Source organism: Capra hircus, chromosome 4 (assembly GCF_001704415.2).
Source record: "Capra hircus breed San Clemente chromosome 4, ASM170441v1, whole genome shotgun sequence".
Classification (NCBI taxonomy): domain Eukaryota; kingdom Metazoa; phylum Chordata; class Mammalia; order Artiodactyla; family Bovidae; genus Capra; species Capra hircus.
In genome coordinates, this window is record NC_030811.1 from 46,858,416 (window position 1) to 46,882,666 (window position 24,251).

General features: G+C 36.6%; 1 protein-coding gene across 1 annotated transcript in view; it reads right to left on the reverse strand.

The window, feature by feature from the left end:
- The window catches only part of ZNF804B (zinc finger protein 804B), a 572,217-nt gene that overhangs the window by 87,416 nt on the left and 460,550 nt on the right, over positions 1-24,251 (reverse strand). Inside the window, exon 2 of the mRNA XM_005679302.3 lies at positions 12,335-12,478. Within this exon, the coding sequence (XP_005679359.2) occupies positions 12,335-12,478 (144 nt within the window). The remainder of the gene's footprint in view (positions 1-12,334; positions 12,479-24,251) is intronic.

Below are 24,251 nucleotides of genomic sequence, written 5' to 3' on the forward strand. Positions count from 1 at the left end.
GAGTCGGACATGACTCAGCGAGTGAACTAAACTGAACTGATGAAGACCTACACGACCATCTAGAACTAACATCCAAAAATATGTACTTTTCATTATAGGGGACTGGAATGCAAAAGTAGGAAATCAAGAAACACCTGGAGTACAGGCAAATTTCGCCTTGGAATAAGAATGAAGCAGGGCAAAGACTATTGAGTTTTACAAGACAATGCACTGGTCACAGCAAACACCCTCTTCCAACAACACAAGAGAAGACTTTACACATGGATATCACCAGATGGTCAATACCACAATCAGATAGATTATATACTTTGCAGCCAAAATGGAGAAGCTCTATAGTGTCAGCAAAAACAAGACCAGGAGCTGACTGTGGCTCAGATCATGAACTCCTTATTGCCAAATGCATACTAAAATTGAAGAAAGTAGGGAAAACCACTAGACTATTCAGGTATGACCTAAATTATGAATATAGAGTGGGAGTGCCTAAAGAACTATGGATGGAGGTTCATGACATTGTATAGGAAGCAGTGATCAAGACCATCCTTATGAAAAAGAAATGCAAAATGGCAAAATGTTGTCTGAGGAGGCCTTACAAATAGCTGTGAAAGGAAGAGAAGTGAAAGGCAAGGCAGACAAGGAAATATATGCCCATTTGAATGCAAAGTTCCAAAGAATGGAAAGGAGAGAAAAGAAAGCCTTCCTCAGCAATCAATGCAAAGAAATAGAGGAAAACAATAGAATGGGAAAGACTAGAGATCTCTTCAAGAAAATTAGAGATACCAAGGGAACATTTCATGTAAAGATGGGCTCAATAAAGGAGAGAAATTGTATGGACCTGACAGACGCAGAAGATATTAAGAAGAGGTGGTAAGAATACACAGAACTGTACAAAAAAGATCTACATGATGATGGTGTGATCATTCACTTGGAGCCAGACATCCTGGACTGTGAAGTCAAGTAGGCCTTAGAAAGCTTCATTATAAACAAAACTAGTAGAGGGATGAAATTCCAGCTGAGCTGTTTCAAATCCTGAAAGATGATGCTGTGAAAGTGCTACACTCAATATGCTAGCATATTTGGAAAACTCAGCAGTGGCCACAGGACTGGAAAAGGGCAGGTTTCATTCCAATCCCAAAGAAAGGCAATGCAAAAGAATGCTTAAACTACCACACAATTGCACTCATCTCACATGCTAGTAAAGTAATGCTCAAAATTCTTCAAGTCAGGCTTCAGGAATACGTGAACCATGAACTTCCAGATGTTCAAGCTGGTTTTAGAAAAGGCAGAGGAACCAGAGATCAAATTGCCAACATCTGCTGGATCATCAAAAAGGCAAGATAGTTCCAGAAAAACATCTATTTCTGCTTTATTGACTATGCCAAAGCCTTTGACTGTGTGGATCACAATAAACTGTGGAAAATTCTGAAAGAGTTGGAAATACCAGACCAACTGACCTGCCTCTTGAGAAATCTGTATAAAGGTCAGGAAGCAACAGTTAGAACCGGACATAGAACAATATACTGGTTCTAAATTGGGGAAGGAGTACGTCAAGGCTATATATTGTCACTCTGCTTATTTAACTTATATATAGAGTACGTCATCTGGGCTGAATGAAGCACAGGCTGGAATCAAGATTGCCGGGAGCAATATCAGTCACCACAGATATGCAGATGACACCACCCTTATGGCAGAAAGTGAAGAAGAACTAAAGAACCTCTTGATGAAAGTGAAAGGGGAGAGTGAAAAAGTTGCCTTAAAGCTCAACATTCAGAAAACGAAGATCATGGCATTTGGTCCCATCACTTCATGGCAAGTAGATGGGGAAACAGTGGAAACAGTGTCAGACTTTATTTTTTTGGGCTCCAAAATCACTGCAGATTGTGACTGTAGCCATCAAATTAAAAGGTGCTTGCTACTTAGAAGAAAAGTTATGACCAAAATAGACAGCATTTTAAAAAGCAGAGACATTACTTTGCCAACAAAGGTCCATCTAGTCAAAGCTATGGTTTTTCCAGTAGTCACATATGGATGTGAGAGTTGAACTATAAAGAGAGCTGAGCACCAAAGAATTGATGCTTTTGAACTGTGGTGTTGGAGAAGACTCTTGAGGGTCCCTTGGACTGCAAGGAGATCAAACCATCCATCCTAAAGGAAATTAGTCCTGAATATTCATTGGAAAGACTGATGCTGAAGCTGAAACTCCAATACTTTGGCCACCTGATGTGAAGAACTGACTCATTTTAGAGACCTTGATGCTGGGAAAGTTTGAAGGCAGGAGGAAAAGGGGACGACAGAGGATGACATGGTTGAATGGTATCACTGACTCAATGGATATGAGCTTGAGTAAACCCCAGGAGGTGGTGATGGACAGGGCGTCCCTGCATGCTGCAGTCCATGGAGTCACAGAGTTGGACACGACTGAGTGCCTGAACTGAACTGAACTGGTACCTCCTAGCAGGCACTATGAAAATGTTTGATATAAAATGAAATGAGGAAGAGTAAAGTCTATAAGGTTCTGAAAGGAAGAATTAGGATCCCAACTGACACATAACTTTTCAGGAGCAACACTAAAGGCTAAAAGCCAGTTGAAATGTAAATAAAATGTAAGTGTAGAATAAACACATTTATATTTACTGATAGACAAGAGCCGTAAAATTTTAGCTTGTGAGTACGCGCTCAGGAAGCTTCTGCAGAGTAGGTTCCACCAAAATGAGGAAATATGATATAGAAAGTCATGAGATAAAGGAAACAAGGAGTATAATCTAGGAGAGAAACAAAAGCATTCATAGGGTGGTGACAAAGAGAAGTCCTGAAAGAAGATCTGTGCAGATCTGGAGAGCAAACGGGTAACACTGGAGCAGAAAGACAGAGACTTTGTCCGAAAGGGGAGGGGCTGGGCTAGGACTGACTGACCTATTATTTCATTTATCTGATATTTTGTAATGATACTTTTTTCCTATTTATGGTAGATAGGTAAGAGATGAATTAGAAATAGGCAGCGACTTAAAATAATGAAGCACATTTAAGAATAAGGCAGTTTCTAACTCCAGCAATAAAATAAGTGCAAAAGAAAGAAAATATGATCATAAAGTAAGTAAAGTACCTTATGAAGATCAAATAAAAAATATTTACAAGTCACAATGACATAAATACTGAGCACTGTATTAACAATAAAATATAGGTCCTATGGGATTGATAAGATATAAACAAAAACATAGGAGGCAGATTAATATGTGTAATATAATCATAATTATGTCTATCTTTTATATAAGAGTTTATGATTTGATAATAAGCATTTAGAAACTTATGGACCAAATTGCAATTAAGTACTATTACTCAATGTTCCATATTTATGTATTCCTTAATTTTTAAAATGAACAAGTATCAAAGCATTCCTTTTAAGAATTAATTTCATATAAAATGTGATTCTAAATTGTACACAGAACTTTGGTTTATGTGTATCATAATTCAGTTACTCTCTTTTCACTCTATGTTTAGATTGCTTTTGGTATTTTTCTATTTTATATATCCTTGTGTATAAGTCTTTGACATTAATGTGATTATTTTTCTAGAATATATGCCAGATGGAAATGTTAATAGGAAAAATTCACATTTTAAGTCTTTTGATAAATAATCCAAAGCTGAACATCAAAGATTGAACCAATTTATATCCCCCCAGCAATGTTTTACAGTTTCTAGTGTCTTACATCATGTCAACAGTGGGTAGTAAAATTCTACTTTCATATTTGACATATTTTTTTGAAAACTCTCCAAATTTGTATTTATCTGATCACAAGTGATATAAGATCATGTGTTCACATGTTGCAAGCCATGGACAATCTTCTAGAGGTACCCTTCTCCCTTCCTCTCCTTGTCACTGCTGTAAATACTTCAGTCATCTCTCAGGCTCCCTTCTGACTGCAGAACTGAGCTCGCTTACCTTCCAATCCTAATTTTAGGTTTTTTCTTCTAAATCACAAATCTGATACTATCATTTGCTTACTTAAAAGCCCATGGAGACTAGTAATTTCCCACAGAGTAAAGTCTAAAAGTATTAGAGCAGAACACTACATCAGCATTAATATGGGTCCAGGTATTTTCTTAAATTGTAAAAATGTATTTTCATGACAGCTTTTTCTTAACAATTATAAAGAACTTGTGATGTTGCTCACTACATTCACATTACTTACCTAAGGAGTGATTAAGGTTAATATCACAAAGATGGTGACATAGGTCATTCTTGACTTTGCTCCCTCTGGTGAGAACAGCTAATAACCGTCCAAGAACAAGACATCACTGAGAAAATCCTAGAATAAAGAGGTGAGGCTAAAGCACCCCTTGCATCATGGAGACCATGATGCTGAATTGCAAGGTGAGAGAAGCAGTTACACATGGATATTATTGTCCCTTTCCCAGGAGGCCAGTGAATCCATGTGGATGGGTCTCCCCTCAGTCTTCAGGTTCTCCAGTGAGCAAGGGGAGTCCACGGTGGAGAGCCAACCCCTACCCCCAGCACTGTGTGTCACTTTGTGGGAGCCCTTTCCTTGATCTTGCCTCAGACTGCAAGGGAATCTGTAGGGCTCGACCACTGGGAATCTTATGACAAAGAAGTGAGGTGGAGGGTCTTAAAATAGCCAGCACTTGGACTTGGCAGACTGAGTTCATACCTACAGTGCCCAAGTAGAAATCCCAATCAGCAACAAAGTGAAAAGATAACCGATGAAATGGGAAAAACATTTTTAAGTTATCTATCTGATAAGGGATTAATGTCTAAAATATATGAAGAACTCATATAACTTAGTAAAAAGCTCAATAACATCTACTGTGGCTATCATTTCACAATATATGTAAATCAAATTATCATGCTGTAACCTAAAACTTATACCCATTGATGTACAACGATTATATTTTGATACAATTAGCAGAAAAAAAGCTGTGATTAATCAATGATGTGTGAATATATTGATGTAGGACCGAGTAGCATGATAAATTCTAGAAACTCACTTATTCAACTACTCATTCACTGAAAAATTTGTATTAAGGCTCTCCTATGTGCTAGACCTGCTCTAAGATGAGTAGTAGTTTAAATAAGATATAATGAAATGCATCATTGAGCAGTATTTGGATAAAACATAAATCAAATTATAGGAACAATGCAAGGGTAATTAAATCGAATTCATTTAGCATCTTTGAGAATCTTTTCCACTTGGAGTCAAGATGAAAAGAGATAATTTTGTTTTGCTTATTTTATCTGCAGCAAGTAAAGATGGAGGAAAATCTGAAACAGTAATTTAAGAATGAATCAGTTGGAGTTCAAATCCAAGCTTGAGACGTGAACAACTATTCCTGAGTGAAAATAAATCCTATTGTGAAGAAAATGAAGATTAGTAGGATTAAATGTCACATGTGGAGGATCTAAAAGTGGATTTTTTTTTTATTACTGAAGATATATTTATGGGTTAATTGTATGGAGATCCGGCTCATTTGTTTTCTCTAAACTGAGATGAGTCAGAATGTCTCTGGGGCAGAAGAAACTTGTATTGCTTCTGAGAATGTGTATTATTTGTTTCAGTATTATGCATTTGCAGCTAATAGTTCCCCCCCCAAAAAAGATTATAATTTGATATTCTCAGAAGGAATTACTCGTTACTGACATGGTAGTTATATTAATAGTTATAATACTTTCTTTATCCAAGCAATTATAATTTGTATACACATTCAAATTGCTTTAGTATTAATGCCCAATATTTCACAGAAAATTTTAAGAGGTTCAAGGCAATAGCTAAAAAAATCATTATTTTCAAAAGCTTGAGTTACGTATAGAACGTGATTGTCAAATCTAGAAATTCATTTTTTATTGTTGAAGAAATAGAAAAAAATAGCTTTGTAATTATTGATAAGCTTTTTCTAAAAGAAGCATATTTCAATTATTATTAAATTATAGAAAACATTATTTGGAGAAGGTAATGGCAACCCATGCCAGTACTCTTGCCTGGAAAATCCCATGGACAGAGGAGGCTTGTAGGCTGCAGTCCATGGGGGCGCTAAGAGTTAGACACGACTGAGCGACTTCACTTTCACTCTTCACTTTCATTCATTGGGGAAGGAAATGGCAACCCACTCCAGTGTTCTTGCCTTGGGAATCCCAGGGATGGAGGAGCCTGGTGGGCTGCCTTCTATGGGGTTGCACAGAGTCAGACATGACTGGAGACTTAGTAGCAACAGCAACGGCGGCAGAAAACATTATTAAATGTCCAATGGAATTAGTTCAAAGCTATGAGTCCCAAATTATTTTACTTCATTCTTAAAAGTTATGTGTTAACTTCAGTTCAGTTCAGTTCACTCAGTCATGTCCGGCTCTTTGTGACCCCATGAGCTGCAGCAAGCCAGGCCTCCCTGTCCATCACCAACTCCTGGAGCCTACCCAAACTCATGTCCATTGAATCCGTGATGCCATCCAATCATCTCACTCTCCATCGTCCCCTTTTACTCCTGCCCTCAATCTTTCCCAGCATCAGGGTCTTTTCCAATGAGTCAGCTCTTCACATTAGATGGCCAAAGTGTTGGAGATTCAGCTTCAACATCAGTCCTTCCAATGAACACCCAGGACTGATCTCCTTGAGGATTGATTGTTTGGATCTCCTTGCAGTCCAAGGGAATCTCAAGAGTCTTCTCCAACACCACAGTTCAAAAGCATCAATTCTTCGGTGCTCAGCTTTTTCATAGTACAACTCTCACATCCATACATGACCACTGGAAAAACCATAGCCTTAACTAGACAGACATTTGTTGGCAAAGTAATATCTCTGCTTTTTAAATATGGTGGCTAGGCTGGTCACAACTTTTCTTCCAAGGAGTAAGCATCTTTTAATTTCATGGCTGCAGTCACCATCTGCAGTGATTTTGGAGCCCCCCAAAATAAATTATCTCATTGTTCCCACTGGTTCCCTATCTATTTCCCATGAAGTGATGGGACCAAATGCTATGATCTTAGTTTTCTGAATGTTAAGGTTTAAGCCAAATTCTTCATTCTCCTCTTTCACTTTCATCAAGAGGCTCTTTAGTTCTTCTTCACTTTCTGCCATAAGGGTGGTGTCATCTGCATATCAGAGGTTATTGATATTTCTCGCAACAATCTTTATTCCAGCTTATGCTTCATCTAGCCCAGCATTTCTCATGATGCACTCTATATATAAGTTAAATAAGCAGGGTGACATTATACAGCCTTGACATACTCCTTTCCCGATTTAGAAGCAGTCTGGTGTTCCATGTCCAGTTCTAACTGTTGTTTCCTGACTTGCACACAGGTTTCTCAAGAGGCAGGTCAGTTGGTCTGGTAATCCCATCTCTTCTAGAATTTTCCACAATTTACTGTGACCCACATAGTCAAAGGCTTTGGCACAGTCAATAAAGCAGAAATAGATGTTTTTCTGGAACTCTCTTGCTTTTTCCATGATCCAGCAGATGTTGGCAATTTGATCTCTGGTTCCTCTGCCTTTTTTAAAACCAGTTTGGAAGTTCACGGGTCACATATTGCTGAAGCCTGACTTGGAGAATTTGAGCATTAGTTTGCTAGCGTGTGAGATGAGTGCATTTGTGCAGTAGTTTGAGCATTCTTTGGCATTGCCTTTCTTTAGGATTGGAATGAAAACTGACCTTTTCCAGTCCTGTGGCTACTGCTGAGTTTTCCAAATTTGCTGGCATATTGAGTGCAGCACTTTCACAGCATCATCTTTCAGGATTTGAAATAGCTCATCTGGGATTCTATCACCTCCAGTCACTTTGTTTGTAGTGGTACTTCCTAAGGCCCACTTGACTTCACATTCCAGAATGTCTGGCTCTAGGTGTGTGATCACACCATTGTCATTAACTGGGGTGTGAAGATCTTTTTGTACAGTTTTTCTATGTATTCTTGCCACTTCTTCTTAGTATCTTCTGCGTCTGTCAGGTCCATACAATTTCTCTCCTTTATTGAGCCCATCTTTGCATGAAATGTTCCCTTGGTATCTCTAATTTTCTTGAAGAGATCTCTAGTCTTTCCCATTCTATTGTTTTCCTCTATTTCTTTGCATTGATCACTGAGGAAGGCTTTCTTGTCTCCTTGCTATTCTTTGGAACTCTGCATTCAAATGCGTATATCTGTCCTTTTCTCCTTTGCTTCTCTTCTTTTCTCAGCTACTTTTTAAGACCTCCTCAGACAGCCATTTTGCTTTTCTGCATTTCTTTTTCCTGGGGTTAGTCTTGATCCCTATCTCCTGTACAATGTCATGAACCTCTGTCCATAGTTCATCAGGCACACTCTCTATCAGATCTAGTCCTTTAAATCTATTTGTCCCTTCCACTGTATAATCATAAGTGTTAACTTACTTGTCTATAATTACAATAAATCTGTGAATAATATGATCTTTGCAATAAAGTGAATTAAACACATAGAACTACTATTTAGATACAAGGTGACATAAATGCTTTAGAAATCACTTATTAAACTGCAAGATCCTGAGTAATTATAAATGAGAGAAGGAAAGTAGAGAGGGTTACCCTGTCAACAGTAGAGGCCAGATATTTACTCTGAATCCTCATGAAAATAAAATTAAGGCAACTGTTCCTATTAGTTCGGCTAGAAAATACTCCCATCCAAAACCCTACTACCGTTATTATAATCAGCATCAAAATCAAGAAGAGCTCCTACTGAAGCAAGAACCAAATAGACATATTTAGCTTTGGAATTTGAAAAAAAAAAAAGTTTTTGCATATTTTACTTTGTGCATACTTCCTATTTTCTGTATCTAAAATTGTTTCATTTAAAAGGCAAATTGTAAACTCAGTTTCATTTAGAGTTCAGGTAATTTTCAAAATATTTTGGACCAAAATAAATCTTTAGATGGGAGTATTTCAATATTGATCTAAGAAAGTAGTCTTATGAGGTCTGTGGTAAATTATTTCAGTGTTACCCAAAGTGGGCAGCAAGTACAAAATTCTGCACAATATTAATGATCCTTTGATCAAAAGGAATTTAGAAAATGCTGTTAAGTCAGCTTACCATGAGATCTCAGCTTTTTTCATATCAAGATGTAAGTTATCAATCTGTGTATTAAATCTACTGAAGCATATGTTGAAATACAGCCATAAGACAGGAGGGGATCCCAGACAGAGGGAAGATTATGAGCCAATATGAGCAGGTGGAAAAGCATAATGAATCTTTTAAGAAATAGGAAAATTCTGGGTTTGGAGGAGATAAATCTGGAAATAGATGCCAGAGCCAAACTGTGGGTATCTTGAATGATAAACTAAGTAATTCAGACTTTTACAAAATGTCAGCCAGCAGTCAATGAAGATTTCCAAGGGGAGTGATTGAATAAATGTGAGAGTTTGGGAAGATCAATCTAGCTGTTAATGGATAGGTCAGTGTAGAACATGGGAAATACTAGAAGCAGGGAGTCCAGTTAGAAGGTGCTAGCAAAGAATCAGGAGTGAGATTAACATAGATGGTGGAAAGAGAATGCAAAGGGAAGATGGAGAATGAGGTCTATTGCAAGAGAAGAATGGGAGAAATGAAAGAGCGTCAAAGATGTTTAAAGTCCCCAAGACACTGAGGATGACTTTAGTGATCACAATGTATCCTTTTGCAGCTTCTTTATGTGTGGGTCATGCTTTATAACTGCCCCCATGCCTCTCTACCATAAAGGTAACTTTCCATTCTTAGTTGGTTAACATGGCTAACTTCTAATTCATTTTTAGGATTTCTATTTCATTTGTCAACTCATCATTCCTAAATAATTTTTATATGTTCTCTTAGTATCCTAGATAATAACTTCTCTAATATTGAATCTTTGCAACCGCATGGACTGTAGCCTACTAAACTACTCTGTCCATGGATTTTTCCAGGTAAGATATTAGGCCTCCTGAAATTAGGGATCAAAATTTTCCACTGGCTATAATCAGCACAAAAGCAAATAATGGACACTCAATCACTGCTTGAACAAGGAGCATGCCTAGGAATGTTAGAAAGCTAGGAATCTTCAAAAAAGAAGAAATGGGGAAATAGATGGAATATAAGCACTGAGGAAGAGTTGTTTTATCAAAATGTGAGAAAGACAATAGAAATAAAATTAAGGAAAGTGATAAAAAAAGGAACTGATGAGGCAGAATTCCAGAGTGAAAGGCAGGCTATAGAAGGCAGATCAAGTGTGGACAATTCACCTTCCTGTAGTCCAATACTTTCTACAAAGGAGGCCTTGTACTCCTCCATTTCCTTACCTTAGCTCCTGTGTTTCCACTCTCAAGAATGCTATCCCATCTTGAATCTCTTTTTCCATATTTACTTGTATATATCTAAAACACTGATCAAATATCACTGTCCCATGAGACCTTCCATGGTCACTTATTTCTCCAAATCTCCAGAATAAATTTTTTCTTAAAATGCAGCCTGAAGCACTCCTACATAAAATTCACTTTGGGTGATGCTTTTGGGAAATTTGTCTTTATAGATATATTTTATCTAATAAAGGACACAAAGATAATATAATCATTTTACAGCTCCAAATGAAGTAGTAGATTTAAGCAAAATGTAGGTGGGGTAAGATCATGGCAATTGTACCTAAAACCACTGATCAAACTGCAAGTCATAGAAAGAAACAAAACTTGATCTCATATACTTCCTTATGGAAAGATACAACACACTCTCTACTATGTTTTTGCCAAGAAACCAGCATTTGACCAGGTTTTATCTGTAACAATCAGTTTAAAGGAAATACAGAAGACAGAAAAAATGTGAAAAGACAACACTGAGTTGTATTCAGCAAAATCTCAAATGTGTGAAACAATCCTATTTTTCAACAAATAAATTGCAAGGAGCACAATTTAAAGGGGGAGTTGAAAACCCATAGTTTAAATAAATATTAAAAGAAACTTAAAGATGTATCAGCTAAAATTGTGATACATTTGGATTTCAACGAACCCAAATTTACAAATCATTTATGAGACAAATGATCTATGAACACTGTTAACTTTTAGGCATGATGATGGCTATGTTGTTTAAGCATCATTAAACATCTTGAAGTATTTTCACGTGAAATGATACAATATCTGGAGTTTGCTTCAAAATAATCCAAGGTGGTGGCAGGTGTGAGGAGTAAATTGTGATATTATGAATGCAACAAGACTCATTGTTGGAGTTGGATGGTAGTCACATATTTCATTTATAAATATACATTTGAAAAATTATATTTTGTATCATTTTAAAATGCAAGTTCCTGAGCCCTATCTTAGAACTACTGAGTTAGAATAGCTAAAGGAGAATCCAGAAATCTGCATTATTAACAGGTTCCAAAGTGATGATTACACACACTCAGATTTGGAAATCTCAATCCTGAACAATGATTCCTGTCGTTCTTGTTCTTGTCAGAGACATCCAGTCAATTATATATTCATGCTCCAGTTTGAAGGATATTAATAGAAACTATAAATGCCATATATTTTATATGTACTCAATACATATTAGTGATGTGATTTAAAATATTTATTGCTTTTCACTCTGAATAAATATTGTAGATCTAGATTATACAAGATTTACCCATATATTCCATGATATTAGGATTGTGCAACTTCTCAGCTCTTAGCAATAATGCTATGGCCATACGGGATTTCTTTCTTAGTGGTGTTTGACACCTATAATTCCTAAAGTGCTAATGTCCTCATACATCATGCAGCAATGATAAAATTTAACAGATGAGAATAATAACCTGCTCTTTCATAGACAAATGGAAAAAAAGAGAATCTTAGCATCTTGTGTAGAATATCAACACTGATTTTATTTATATATTTATATCTTCCGTTACCCCTCAGCTTTGCCTTTGTCTGAGACTGTCTGTTAGCTTGTCTGCAATGGTTCATTTATTAAGTAATCACTTTGATTTTCCTAAGAGGATATTCTTACGAAAAATATAACATTCTATTGAAAAAAATTTCCTCCCAAACTTAGTATTCCCTATACCTTGGAACTCAAAAAAATTCTATGCTGCATCTTATCCTAATACTCGTCCAATATTCTAGATCTGCCACTAAGTAGCTAGGTGGTTTTGAATCTGGCCCTATTTTTACTGAGTCCTGGTTTCCTCACACATGTAATCCTAAAATAAATGTCAATCTATTGGATCCTCTATTTTTTCTAGGAAAACGTATTTTACTTAATATTAAAACAAAAAACACAACTTTCGAGGAAAAAAACCTGGTGTAACATCTCAGCAACTTAGATGAGGATAAATAAGGCCAGTTGCAGATGTTGTATTCTGAAAGTAGAAATCCAGGAATACGAAGGTTATTTCCCACTTCAGCTTACCTGCTTATGAGCATGGTCATAAGAATTAATATGATTGTCAAACTCCTGGTGTTTGTGGTACTGCTTGTCACATAACTCACAGTAAAAGTTTGCCTTTACATCTTCCAGGGCCTTTGCTGTGGACTTCTCCTTTTCTGGAAAATCCTTTGGGGAAAAAAAAGGCAAAAATGTTGGTGATATTTCTAATAGCATAATCAGAGCTCATATTAATCAAGTTGGTAATTTAATTTTACTGTAACTCAAAGGAGATGGTTAGCCTCATTACATTTAAGAAATCTATGGCACAATGGAAGCAACTGTCAGCTTGGCCTAATCCTACGTTATCAATGAACATATAATGACTTATCCTAAAGGAGCTGAGCCCTTAGCTTCAGTGTGGTCATTACTCTTTGTCTTCTTGCCACCTGTCTCCAGGTGTGATACTGCTGACCCATCTAACTATAATATCACCACCATGTCCTCTACCTAACCAGTGACCCATCCCCAAACTGTAAGACCTCTCTACTATAAAATTTTATCGGGCATTGATTGCATTCTTTTGTATTATTCACCTACTGCTTCATGTACTTTAGCCTACCTGAGATCTTAAGTGTTGGGACTTCCTATTCTCTCTTTACATTATGCCTTTCCCACCTTGATAACTGGTGAGCCTTTTCTCAACACCCAGTTCTTGGACCCTCTTGGAATCCTTTTCCATGGTATTTCAAGGAGGAGAAAGCCTCCATTATGTCGCTTATTACCAAACACATCTATGATCATTCTTACTTTGTTTTTTCCACAGACATTTCTTTCTTTGATATCACCCCTTATATTTTTGTATTCCACACAATTCTGTCTTCAGCCAACTGATTTATCCAATTCACACACTCTCCCAGGGTAATCACTTTCATACCATAGTTCAGTTCAGTTCAGTTCAGTTCAGTCACTCAGTCGTGTCCGACTCTTTGCGACCCCATGAATCACAGCACACCAGGCCTCCCTGTCTATCACCAACTCCCGGGGTTCACTCAAATACTTTATACCATAGTTAGAGCCTTATTTATCCAAAATCTCTAACTTTGGCCTAAGCTTCTTCCACAAACATTAGCTCCTGCTAGGCATTGCTAATGAGTGTGTTACAATTTTCAAAATTATTTTTAATTAATTTTCATTGGGATATAATTGCTTTAAAATATTGTGTTAGTTTCTCTTGCACAGCAAAGTGAATCATCTGTATTTATACATATATCCCCTCTTTTTTTGTATTTCCTTCCTATTTAGGTCAACAGAGAGCACTGAATAGAGAGCTCCCTGAGCTATATAGTAAATTCTCATTAGTTAACTGTTTACAATTTTAACTACGCTCCATCTCAAACAGAATTTTGGCCACATAATTTCCCCACTTAAAATCCTCTTGAATTTTCTCATTGCCTATAGAATAATAGTGACAAATGCATATGTTCCCATATTACCCTCTTAAATTTTATCATCAGACATGCCATATGATATTTAAAAAATTGTTTTCATGTCTATGGTTCCCATAAATATTTTAAAGGCAAGAATTGTTTTATTCATTTCTGTGACAACAGTACCAAACATATTATCTAGCCCAAAATAGGTCCTTATTTAATATGCATGACATAAATTAATGGATAATGATGGCTTACATATTCATGCCTCTTACCATCCTGCAAGTTCTGCTCTATTATCCTAGTGCCTAGATGAAAGAACAGCTGGCATATAAAGGATGCCAAATAAATATGCATAAAGAATGGTTGAACAAAATAAAGAATGGATTTTAGCTTTGTATCTCCAAAATGACTAACCTTCTATGAAAAGAAACTGGGCCATAAGTCTAAATCATCGGGGTATCATTGCCCAGACTAGAAAGCAATCTGGGAAGATTCTCACAGGGTTGGATGAACTGATGAGGCAATTAATCTAGATATGGGAACATAGTGATTTAAGCACCAATATGAGTCTAACACACATGGCAAGAAGCAGGAAGGGCATTAGTACATTAATACAGAGCAAATTAGACTAAATATCCAGAGTGCCTAGCTAAGAGAGTTGAAGTAGAAATCTGGTTACATTCTAGGTTAATGGGGCATATCAAAGCTACTTGTTAGAATATATTCAGAAACAAGAAGGTGGACACCAATTTCAAGACCAATAAACCAGTTGCTGAAGGAATTGAGATTATACAGTTACTTAATAACTGTGGGAGCAGTAGTAGTAGGCTACTATTGACTAGTAGATTTAAAATCAGGGGAAATAATTATTTTTTCATCCAGTCTTTCTCACTAGAAATTAAGGTCTTTCTCAGTATAATTTTAGCAATTGGATTGGAACGAGTGTCTACATTGGTTTACCCACAGTTCTCACTTTACAGTGACACAGCCTCAGAAAATTGACCATGTGCTTGGACATTGAGCAACTCTGCCTCAGCTTCATTAACTGGAGTTGCATAATGGGTGGCAACAACTGAGAATTCAGGGTGAATTTGTCAGTAAAAATGTATTTTCACATTATTCCAGATTATGTATCAAACGAAGGATTTTATGACAATAGCTTCATGGCCAGAGTAGAGCTTTTCCAGTTAGTCTCAGCATCTATATCTAAATATCTTTTATTTCTAAAACACCCTTTAATTATGACATTACATGGCTCTCAATGAAAAAAGTTATGAGAGTTCTAATCTCACAACATTTTAGTCTATATCATTCCCTATAAACGTTCACATTTTACAAAGCCATCTGACTAAATTACATACCCTGTTTCTTGCTTAATTTTTCTTGCCAGGATATGGTGCTGATATACCCATTTCTCTTTCCTCTAAGGGACTATTGATATTCTACCATGGCATATCCTAGTCCCCTGATTAAAAGAGGAAGGATACATAAGTGGATAAATTAGCAAGCCATACAGGGTTCACAATAGTTTGTCCTTCAAAGCCAGAAGTAAATGCATAAGCCCAACAGTAGAGACTAGGGAATAGAAATGGGAAAAAACCTGAGAGTCTCAGGCAGAGGAGACTACAATCCAAGAGTTGGGTAGGCATAGCAGAATCATAGAGGAAAAAAAGAGAAAAAAAAAAACTCTTTCTTAAGGATTTTTGGCAAAACTTAAAACGAGATTAGGGCGAGAGCTACTTTCAGTAAAAGAAGCACAACCTAGTCGCTCATGGCATTGCTTGGAATGAAGTAGACCAGTTCTGACGTGTAGAAGTAGACTATCTATGGAGATGAAGCTGAGTTGGTCCAGTCCTATATGTTCCAGCAGGCTGGAGGGTAAGGTCTCAGACTAGTAGAGAAGCCATCATGTAATTTAATCTTGCAATTTATTAATAGTAGAACAGGCAACCAATACTTAATAATTCAATAATTTGCATAAAATCAGGTAACATGAAGGCAGGGGTGCACTTTCCATTGTATCATGCTGTCATCCACTCACTTCTCCACTCATCTAACCATACTTTCATCCTGCTATCATCAAGCACTTGTACAGGCAAGAATCTCTTAATAGGCAACTTTAATGGTTAATTTCTTAATAAGTCTTTCTTCAGACTTTAACAGTGTAGCATGGGAGAATTACAGGCTTCCCTAGTGGCATCATCAACTCAATAGACATGAGTTTGAGCAAACTCCAGGTGATCATGAACGACAGGGAACCTTGGTGTGCTACAGACCATGGGGTATCAAAGAGTCGGACATGACTGAGCGACTGAACAACAACCGGTATCTCAGTGGTAACGTATCCACCTGTAATGAAGGAGATTTTCATTCAATCCCTGGTTTGGAAAGATCCCCTGGAGAAGGAAGTGGCAACCAACCCCAGTATTCTTGCCTGGGAGATCCCATGGACAGAGAAGCATGGCAGGCTACAGTTCACGGGGTCACAAAAGTTTCAGACATGACTTAGCACCTAAACAAAAAAGGAGCAAAGTGGAAGAATTACATGTGAAGAGATGAACACTGTAAATTGCAATACAGGAATAATCATCAGTTCAGTTCAGTTCAGTTGCTCAGTTGTGTCCGACTTTTTGTGACCCCATGAATCACAGCACACCAGGCCTCCCTGTCCATCACCATCTCCCGAGTTCACTCAGACTCACGTCCATTGAGTCCATGATGCCATCCAGCCATCTCATCCTCGGTTGTCCCCTTCTCCTCCTGCCCCCAATCCCTCTCAGCATCAGAGTCTTTTCCAATGAGTCAACCCTTTGCATGAGGTGGCCAAAGTACTGGAGCTTCACCTTTAGCATCATTCCTTCCAAAGAAATCCCAGGGCTGATCTCCTTCAGAATGGGCTGGTTGGATCTCCTTGCAGTCCAAGGGACCCTCAAGAGTCTCCTCCAACACCACAGTTCAAAAGCATCAATTCTTTGGCGCTCAGCCTTCTTCACAGTCCAACTCTCACATCCATACATGACCACAGGAAAAACCATAGCCTTGACTAGACGGACCTTAGTCGGCAAAGTAATGTCTCTGCTTTTGAACATACTATCTAGGTTGATCATAACTTTTCTTCCAAGGAGTAAGAGTCTTTTGATTTCATGCCCGCAGTCACCATCTGCAGTGATTTTGAAGCCCCCCAAAATAAAGTCTGACACTGTTTCTACTGTTTCCCCATCTATTTCCCATGAAGTGATGGGACCAGATGCCATGATCTTTGTTTTCTGAATGTTGAGCTTTAAGCCAACTTTTTCACTGTCCTCTTTCACTTTCATCAAGAGGCTTTTTAGTTCCTCTTCACTTTCTGCCATAAGGGTGGTGTCATCTGCATTTCTGAGGTGATTGATGTTTCTCCCGGCAATCTTGATTCCAGCTTGTGCTCCTTCCAGTCCAGCGTTTCTCATGATGTACTCTGCATAGAAGTTAAAAAAGCAGGGTGACAATATACAGCCTTGACGTCCTCCTTTTCCTATTTGGAACCAGTCTGTTGCTGCATGTCCAGTTCTAACTGTTGCTTCCTGACCTGCATACAGATTTCTCAAGAGGCAGGTTAGGTGGTCTGGTATTCCCATCTCTTTCAGAATTTTCCACAGTTTATTGTGATCCACACAGTCAATAAAGTAGAAATTGATGTTTTTCTGGAACTCTCTTGCTTTTTTCATGATCCAGCGGATGTTGGCAATTTGATCTCTGGTTCCTCTGCCTTTTCTAATACCAGGTTGAACACCTGGAAGTTCATAGTTCATGTATTGCTGAAGCCTAGCTTGGAGATTTTGAACATTACTTTACTAGCGTGTGAGATGAGTGCAATTGCAGGTATGGATTAAATATGAAAGGAGCAAAAATACCCACCTATTCTCAGTATCAGTAAATTTTTAAAATTAAAAATTAATAAAATTCATAATACATTAGATATATAACATATGATATAAAATTCCATCATTGATTTGCTAGTTATAAAAATTTCCCTTCCTAAAGACTGCCTAGAAGAGGAGACTAAAAACTTATTTAATAAAAAAATAACATTTATTAAATATAAGAAAACTTCTTGTTAACCATTCTCAATGATTCTTTAAATGTTGAAAAAGTATTATAAATTTAATATGACATTTATCTGAATAAGTCATTTTAAAACAGTAGGCACTGCCAGTAGGCATTTATGTTACAATTCAGTAAGAATTTTGTAGTAATTAATTACTTTTCATAAGTCATATTTTGAGTACAAAGAGAGAAAATACACTTTTTCACACCAAGAATTTCATATTCATGCATATAACAGGTATGCCTGTAAGGTAGCAAGTGTTCTGACTAGCATAAAGCATTTAGTTAGAAATATGAATGCTCTCTACCAAATTATTCTTATTATTTTAATGATGGTTACACTCTAAAACCCACTGCTTTCTCTTTAATAAACAGAAAACTGTCAAGCACTTCACACTTGTTGACTTGTTTAGTCTTCACAGCAACTTTATAAAATATCATCTCTTCTTATCCCATATAAAGAAGGCAAGGCAAAAACACACTCAATGTTGATGAGCAGGGACAGGATTCAGACTCAGATCCATCTGACTTCAGAGCTATTAATCACCAGGCTCATGGCTGCCCTAATTACTTAGCCTGTATCCAGATGCTGCGTAATTCTGAGGTACCTCTGCTACCTGTTTTAGTAGATTTGAAATGATACAGAACTCCTACGTCCCAGAAAGAGTCAGAGGACTCATTATAATTTTTAAAATCTATAATACTCTTGAAACTGAGAGACAGGCACTAGGAAAATACAAAGTGGTAGTCCTGTTTCTACTGGATGTGCATATGTGCCCTGATTATTGAAAAGGAAAAGAAGGAATCAACTGCTGTTCTTAGTATCTCCTTGATGGTATTGGAGCTTTGAGGATTGAATTCATATTCTTTCCATGAAAGTTTCATATTTGACCTTTCACTGTTATGTGTAAGAGATTGCTTTAAGAATTTTAATATTCTCTAATTTTTTTCTGTTACACTGGCCACAAGTAAAATCCTGTTTCAAAGACAGTGAATATTCTTCCTCCTCTGACCAAGTGACTAACACTAATTCAAAAATCTCTCTTAGTCCCCACTGCCTTCCTGCATCTCTGTAACAGTTTGTGTAATGAAAAACTTGCTTTGGAAAAATAATCCTTGAAGACTGACTAACTTGGATCTCAGCCTCTTTCTTAAAAGTTTAAATTCTTAAGTTTCTAGTTTTATCAGTATTAGAAATTAAGGAGAATAATAAGTAGCTTGCAGGATTATTGAGAGTATAAAATGAGATCAATTTCATGGAAGTACTTAGTAGAGTGTATGCTAAAAGTGGGTGCTTAATGTTTTTGGACATCTTGTGTGTGTATGTGTCTTTCTTTTATGTGTATCATTGTATCCATGTGACAGTAATTTTTTAAAAATATCATACCATTCTCCTATGAGTCTACAAAGTAACTTTCATTTTCTGATGAAAATAAGAGCAAGTGATAGGAGTCCTTATCCTCTTCAACCCACCATCTCATATGAAAGCACAGTCCCTGATAATAAATTCAAATCCGGTTTATTTGAATAGAATTTTCAAGATTTTTTTTTTAATCTCACAATTTCTTTTTAACATTTGGACTGTTTAGAAATTCCACAAAGAGGCAAAAGAGCATTGGATGCCATTAACATTAATATTACTAATATTTATTTCCCTAAATATGTGACTGGCTTATTTTATTTAAAAATGGTCTTGTATAATATCTAGTTTGTTACTTGTTACTTAGGAAAAAACTCAATATTTGTTGAATAAATTAAATTAATGATAAAAAGTATAACTTCCTACTATGTATCAGATAGCTTGGCTTACCTTGGCAATGTTAAATCATATCATAGGGAATTAAACTGTTGAAACTATGGCAGAATAAACAGATGAGTATGATTCTAAACATATGGAACTTTTGGAACAATCCTTTTAAAAACTATATATCCTAAGGAGCCTACTAAAGAATTATCCTAAAGTAATAGTGGGCTGCAACTGCATATAGATTCACAATCAGAACTATAGGTTACTGATTTCCAATGCTCTTCTCATTTTACCATAACCAATAGTTCTCCTTACAATTTGTTAAGAATCAAGTATTAGTTTCCCAGACTGAAACTGGACATAATTAAATTTGACCTTTCCATCAGTGGCCAGGTAAATATAACATCAGCCTCATCCTGTATTAAAAAAAAAAGAAAAAAAGAGCTTTGCCCTCTTATTAGTGATTCATTCAAGCTGCTCAGAAGACAACCATATTAAACACGTGAACTTGTCACTAGGTAGCATGCCTTGGGTACATCTTCACGTCATTTCTAATTTGGAAAGAATGACACATTTCTGACTCACTGGCAAGATGCCAGAGTGATGACTGCCTTTATGTTCATGAAACAACAATTAAATATTTAAAACTTGCTTATATAACTGCTTATTTTGGAGAAGATTCCTAATGGCTGCATCTGAACAGGGATTATTTTTGAAAAGCACATATTTTGTTCATCAGTATTCTATACCACCAACTTCATCTTTCTCAGCATAAATTAATATACAGTTCTTCTATTAGAAAAACACATAAGCATATAATGCAGTGCCAGTTGTACCCTGAAATAATCATAAGAATAGCTATTGCTTTATTACCTGTGAATGTCCACCATATAGGAAAAAGGGGGCAGGTATAATTTCCATATTGCTTACAGATACTGCATTGCACAAGTTCATAAGGGTTATGAACTGGTTTTCAGAGTGTTTTTAGCAATCAGTGAAATAGTAAAACACAAGCAAATCAATGAGATTTAACTGGACACCATGTGGTATGAGCCCATGAAGATGCAAGGACTACCAGTCTCTTACAGAGAACATCCTAGCCCTCACCAGTTAAAGTAGGCAATATTCTAAGGTGGGGTTGAAAAAGAGGACACATGAAAATATATGTAAATTTGCCCAAGGTCAGAAACAAGGCTGAATCTATTAAATAGCAGTCCTTGGCCTGGAGTTCATGCCTATCAAAATCCATTATTGAATTCATTAATGAATATATGTAGTGAGTGAAGGAATAAATACATTTAATGTCTTTCTGACTTTTTGCCTATTTATTTATTGTGTCAAAAGGGAGAGAACCAGAAAGTCTGAAATGAGTATGGTGATGTCAAAACCCATATAATTGTATGCTTTAAAGAGTGAACCCTAATGTCACCTATAGACTTTAGCTAATAATAACACATCGGTATCAGTTCATCAACTGTAACATGGTCATCTAAAACATTAATGTAAAATGTTAATAATAAGGGTGCCTAAAACCTTGGTGGTTCATGGTAAAGAATCCACCTGCCAGTGCAGGAGACATGGGTGGGATGCCTGATCTGGCAAGATCCCACATGCTGTGGACCAGCTAAGCCTGTGTGCCGCAGCCATTCAGCCTATTCCATTGCTCTAGAGCCTGGGAGCCGCAACTACTGAGCCCACATGCCGCAAGCACTGAAGCCTGCATGCCTTAGAGCCCATGCTACTCAATTAGAGAAGCCACCACAATGAGAAGCCTACGCACTGTAGCTCCAGAGTAGCCCATGTTCATCACAGCTGGAGAAAAGTCTGTGCAACAGTGAAGACCCAGCAAAGCCCAAAATAAAGAAAATTATTAAAAATTGCCTATTGCTTAAAAAAATGAAAACGTACAAAGAAATCACATTTTGATAGTCCTACCTTCATTGAACTCAGGAAGAACAATGGATGGTATAAAAATAATCCTTGTTATGTAATGTACATGGCTGAGTTCCAGGTGGACCAGATAACAAAGAGAGCTCCTCTTTATGGAGATATCTTGAAATCGCCAGTTCTGTTCTGTTATTTTTCATGAGAGAGAGAGACCCTCAGCAACCCTTGAGCAAAGCAGAACTACTGACAGATCATATTTACAATCATTAGATACACTGGAAATTCAAAGGGTGAAATTTCTATATTCAAAAGAAAGATTCTGAAATGTGTCTATTATGTAGGTGTGTAAAATGTGGTAACAAAATGTATTTTCTTCCTCCAGAGTGACAATAGTGTCCCATTTATAAATGTAGTAATTACTACCACATCAATTCAGCCCACAGATATGTATAACTGTAATGAATATAGACATATTGCATTCATCTAAATTGAATACATTGAAATTAATAACCTATTGTGCATTAGACAGGAAATACTTTCATTTAGCCATTACTCCTGCTCTAACTACTTATCGTAAAAATGCAGTTAATAGTGTCTGACATTTCATTTTCTAATATAGAAGAAATCAATGAAAACTGTCAGGTAACTAAGTTTTCTGGAAAGTTGCTAGTGACACCTGCCCAATTACAAATCATTTTTTAAAAATTCAACATTTGCAACAGCTGTCTAGGAGAGAAATGGTCAGTAAGTGATGCTGACCTAGACATTGTTTCACTTTTGCTTGAGAATTAACTGCAAACATGTTCCCTTTAAGAAGATCCATGTGATTGCCAAATAAATTCCTGTTCTAAGGCCTTCTTAGGTGGTTCTGGAATCAATCTGTACATTTCTAAAAAGCCCTGTTTCCCATCCCCTTTCACTAAAATAGGCTTAGCAACTCCTAAAATGATGGGCTAAAATAATATAAAGCCAAAGTCTTTGCTTTTAAAAAAGGACATATGAGCCAGATAAATGCCAAAACTCCAAGGACTTTCTCTCTGTTTTTCTGAATGTTTGCTATCTTGTTTGATAAAAAGTCAGCTACATTTGGTTTACTTGTTCTATAACCAGAAATGTTTAAAAAGTGATTGTGTTCACAAAGGCACTTCATTGTTTCAAACTGGCTGCTGCAGGTTTCTATCTATTGAAATTCTAATAGGTAATTTACTTTCAAACTTAGAGAAAACTAGCAATTGCGAAAGAAGTATGCTATACAAAAGCTCTGTGTCTCAAATCTTGAAATATTAACTTCAAGCTGGGAAAAAATGTCTCAAAAGTGAGGAAAGTCTATTAGAATGCTAGTTTTCTTTGAGAGGAAGTCATTCACATGGACTAAAGGAAATGCTCTAAACTACATTATATTCATTTTAAGATCATGAACTGATGTACAAAAGCTTGGCTCTGCTTTCATATACTTTGGAAGAAATATTCGTCACATATTTTATCTATTAATTATTATTCTCATAGAACTTTGTAAAACTTGGGTCACTGATTTGACAAATCCTCCAAAGAAATTATGCATACCAGTTTTATAGACACACTTTTGCTTTATTGAAGACAAATACAATTGTCAATTAAAGTCAAAGTCCGATGAGCTGAAAACTGGAGTAAAAGTTACTATGTGTCACAATAGCAGAACCCATAGTACAGCCTATCTAGACTTTGGTGAAGAGTGGAAACAGATTTTCACAGTTGCTTGAGCAGTTGGAGCATCTGTACTTATTGTTAACATCAGCACCAATTCAATAAGCCATATAGCTGTGTCATAATCTATTGTGTGTGTTCACGCTGTAGAGCTAGACTGAAAAGAAAGTCAGCTACACAGGACAGAAATTGTGGGTCTACTGTAAAAGAAGTGGAATAAGAAAGTTAGAATCATCCTGTAGGCATGCACGGGACTTCAGAAATTCTTTTCTAATTAAAAGATATGTAATCCAGAAGTTCTTTGGTTTTACCCAGATTGATGTAGAATGATAAGTAGTAGACCTGGACTAATTCCAGTCCTTGCCTTCAACTTCTGAGAAAACCAGCAGAGCCACAAATTCTATGAAGTCTATTTTCTTTCTTGGAAGAGGAGATTGATCTGAAGGATGAGCTTTTGCATCTCTGAAACTTAACATATATAAATGAGTATACAGTATTCAAGCTGATATATTAGATACTGATATATACTCTTTATCTTCTTAACACAATCAAAATCTATCTAAGAACTTATTTAGAGAGTATGTTCTTACTCCTGAAATGTCAGAAATAAAATACTTTGTTTCAAACTATCTGTTACAGAAGGAGACAGAATCGCTCTCAGAAGAAGGCTTCCTCCTTTTATTTTCCTAAGGTTTAAAAAAATATTAAGAGCTTTGCCAGTCTATAGATTGTTAGTTATAGATAGTTTCAGTGGATTGAACACTGAACTGAGCCAGTACTAAAACTGGCTTTAGAAAGGGAGAAGCTACCTTCTTTTCTGCTATTGGAGGGATATCTTTGATAAAAAGGAAGGAAAAGCAGAAGAAAAAAGAATTTATTCCTGAAATGATTTTTTTTTAACTCCTGTGTTGCCCTTGAAGCAATTTAGTGTATGGTGGGGATTTAGTTATATTATAAAGGTTTGGATTATTTGCTGTGTTATTCTACTGTGCAAGATAACAAAAACACATAACTCCTATTTTCAAGAGGCTCTCAGACCACCCGAAGTGATAGAATTAACTCACAAATTGAAAGTGACAATAGAAAGGAATATACAGTCACATGGTGGGGATGTTAAGTGCTATAT